Below are 2,622 nucleotides of genomic sequence, written 5' to 3'. Positions count from 1 at the left end.
CAATTATTGTTCAAAGGTCGGACTCAACATCTCAAAATGTCTAGAATTTATAGCACTGCGCTATCGTCAACGCGTTAACTACATAAATCAACAGAAGCTGTATAATAACTGTCTAGTAAAAGGTCACTTCGTTTCACAATGCCCAACAAAATATACATGCCGATTTTGTAAGCAACGCCATCACTCGCTTTTGCATTATCAAGGCAATTCTTAGCAAGCAGATGCCTGCTTGTTGACCCATTTCATCGGGGGAGCGTGCCCATCATAAATGATACCAAGCTGCCAATTGCAGCGTTATCTTGATCATATTTCCAACGATATTGATTCTGCAAGTCTGCCATATATTCGCTTTACCATCACTTCCAAAGGTGTGATTTTGCTACAGATAATTGTTGCCAGCGTTGGACACGTGCGATGTTTTCGTTCTTTAAAAAAGGCTCAGAAATACTTTGTAATGACATGCCATTTTAAAAATGCGCGGGCGTCAGAGGTTCATTGGGGTTTGTTGACGTTGCTGTGAGCGGTTAAGTGTTCATGATTGATTCAATTTCGATTAATGCTGTCGTAAGTTCTTCCAACGTGAGATGAGCATTAGACAGTGTGCGATATAGATGGCCTTTAGCAGTTTTTACAGCAGCCTCCCATAAATCCCCAATAAGTGGGCCGCGAGGAGGAATAAATGAAAATTCTATCTCCAAATTTGCACAGTGAGATATAATTGCATTCTTCATAGAATCTTGATGAAACTGATGTCGAAGTTCTTTAAATTTTGTTTCAGCACCCACAAAATTTGTCGCATTGTCACAGTGTATTACCCTCGGCAGTTAACTCGATGAAAGTATATTAGCAGATTTCGAACGAATGGTTCGTCTTTCAACAACAATTGATGTTTAAATGTTTTTGGAGTATCAGAATTTGTTCGACGAGCTCCTACACGTAGTAAGAAACAATCTCCGCTTTTATCAATGAATGACGCTAATGTGGCTAAAGTACGTTTTACATGAACCACCTTTTCCAATTGCTTAATTTACTACTAAATCTGTACTGTTGAATTAACCACACTACTTTATGAAGGGCATTGTTGAGCTCTGTAGCAGAAATGTATTCACTTTTCATTCAAGTTTTAAAACGGAGAACTTATGCTATTACTTGTAGGCTTTGCCCTACTTAATTCAATTGTTTATTTGTTTTCTTAAAATAATTCAATTTCGAGTAAAATAATTATACGTGTATGAATGGCAATTGAATGACAATCATTTTTTTCTAAATATAAATATTCTTAGCTTTTTACAAATTCTTCTGCCTAGCCAACTCATCTCATTTTCAATATTTTAATTTTTCATGTTTGCATGGCCAACTCATATTATTTCCAATATTAAATGATGAATATGCAACCGCCACACCACTCCCCTAGCAGTGACTGAGTCAGGCGCGATGTCACGTTAAGTCGAATTTAATGTATCTTCTTGGAACCTGCACTAGTCATCCCCTTCGTGTTACATTATTGGGTTTGGTATCCATTCGATTATCTGCCATAGTTTCTGTATGTGATAGGCTTATGTCTTCATAGTCGCTTGATAAAAATGCTGCCTTTACTCGATCAACACTCACCCGCACCGGTTTGTCTTTGATTAGTAGATCATACATCTTGTCTGAACGCCTCGTAGCCTTAAATGGCGGTGTTTTTAATGGTGGGCGGACACTATCATCCTTCAAAAAAACGTGAGTAGCATGTTGCAATTCCTTCTGTAAGAATACCTTTTCTTTTGTGGGACCTGGTCGTATTTGGGACATCATCTGTCTCATATGTTCTACGAACTCGTGTTTTGGAATTTTGTCATTATTACCTTGCTCCAGAAAATCGCTCGGCAACCGCAGAGTTGTCCCATATACCATTTCTGCAGGAGTTACTTTGTGGTCTTTAAAGATATTTCGAAGCGCTAACACAATCAAAGGTATTGCATCAGACCATTGATGTTCATGCTTACATTTCATTGCAGTTTTCAGAGTCCGATGAAAACGTTCAATCAAACCATTTGCTTGAGGATGACGTGGACTAGTTCGGATATGTTTGGCACCAATGAGTTTCGCTAATTCATTAAACAGTGCTGACTCGAACTGTCTTCCTTGATCTGTTATGATCTGCTTCGGAACGCCAAAGTGCATGATTCAACCATTGATAACTGCTGTGGCCACCGTGCTGGGTTGTATATCCCCGATAGGGACTACCGCTGACCATCTGGTAAACCGATTGATATATGTAAGACAATATCGGTAACCGTTTGACGATAGTAGAGGCCCAATGAGGTCAATGTGAATTACAGCGAACCGCTTACTCCGAATGTCAAAATTCAAAATCGTTGATCTGTTATGTTGCGTGACTTTTGCTCGTTGGCATGGAAGAGATAATTTATCTCGCTCCGCAATGTCTTTAGCCATGCCTGGCCATACGACATGCTCTGCTATTTGCTTAATAGTGGCTCGCCGACCAGCATATGTCAAATTATGTATTGAATTAAAGACGCGTTGTCTGAACTGTACAGTTACAAAAGGACGCACACGAGATGATGATACATCACATGCAATTTCCTTAGCTGAATTTGGAATAACTATCCATTTTAA

The 2,622-nt window shown here is 39.1% G+C and overlaps 1 protein-coding gene across 1 annotated transcript; it reads right to left on the bottom strand.

The window, feature by feature from the left end:
- Nucleotides 1-1,482: 1,482 nt before the first annotated feature.
- LOC119665987 (uncharacterized protein K02A2.6-like) lies at nt 1,483-2,166 on the bottom strand. The gene has a single exon (XM_038075248.1). It carries the CDS (start codon nt 2,164-2,166, stop codon nt 1,483-1,485), a length of 684 nt encoding a protein of 227 aa, XP_037931176.1.
- Between the last annotated feature and the right edge of the window lie 456 nt (nt 2,167-2,622).

The sequence above is a fragment of the Teleopsis dalmanni genome, chromosome 1 (genome assembly GCF_002237135.1).
Source record: "Teleopsis dalmanni isolate 2A chromosome 1, ASM223713v2, whole genome shotgun sequence".
NCBI lineage: Eukaryota > Metazoa > Arthropoda > Insecta > Diptera > Diopsidae > Teleopsis > Teleopsis dalmanni.
The sequence above is the reverse complement of the archived record's forward strand: the minus strand, read 5'-3'. Positions and strand labels throughout refer to the sequence as shown.

Excerpts from the sequence above, each read along its gene's own strand:
- LOC119665987 (XM_038075248.1), bottom strand. The coding sequence starts at position 2,166 with ATGCACTTTGGCGTTCCGAAGCAGATCATAACAGATCAAGGAAGACAG.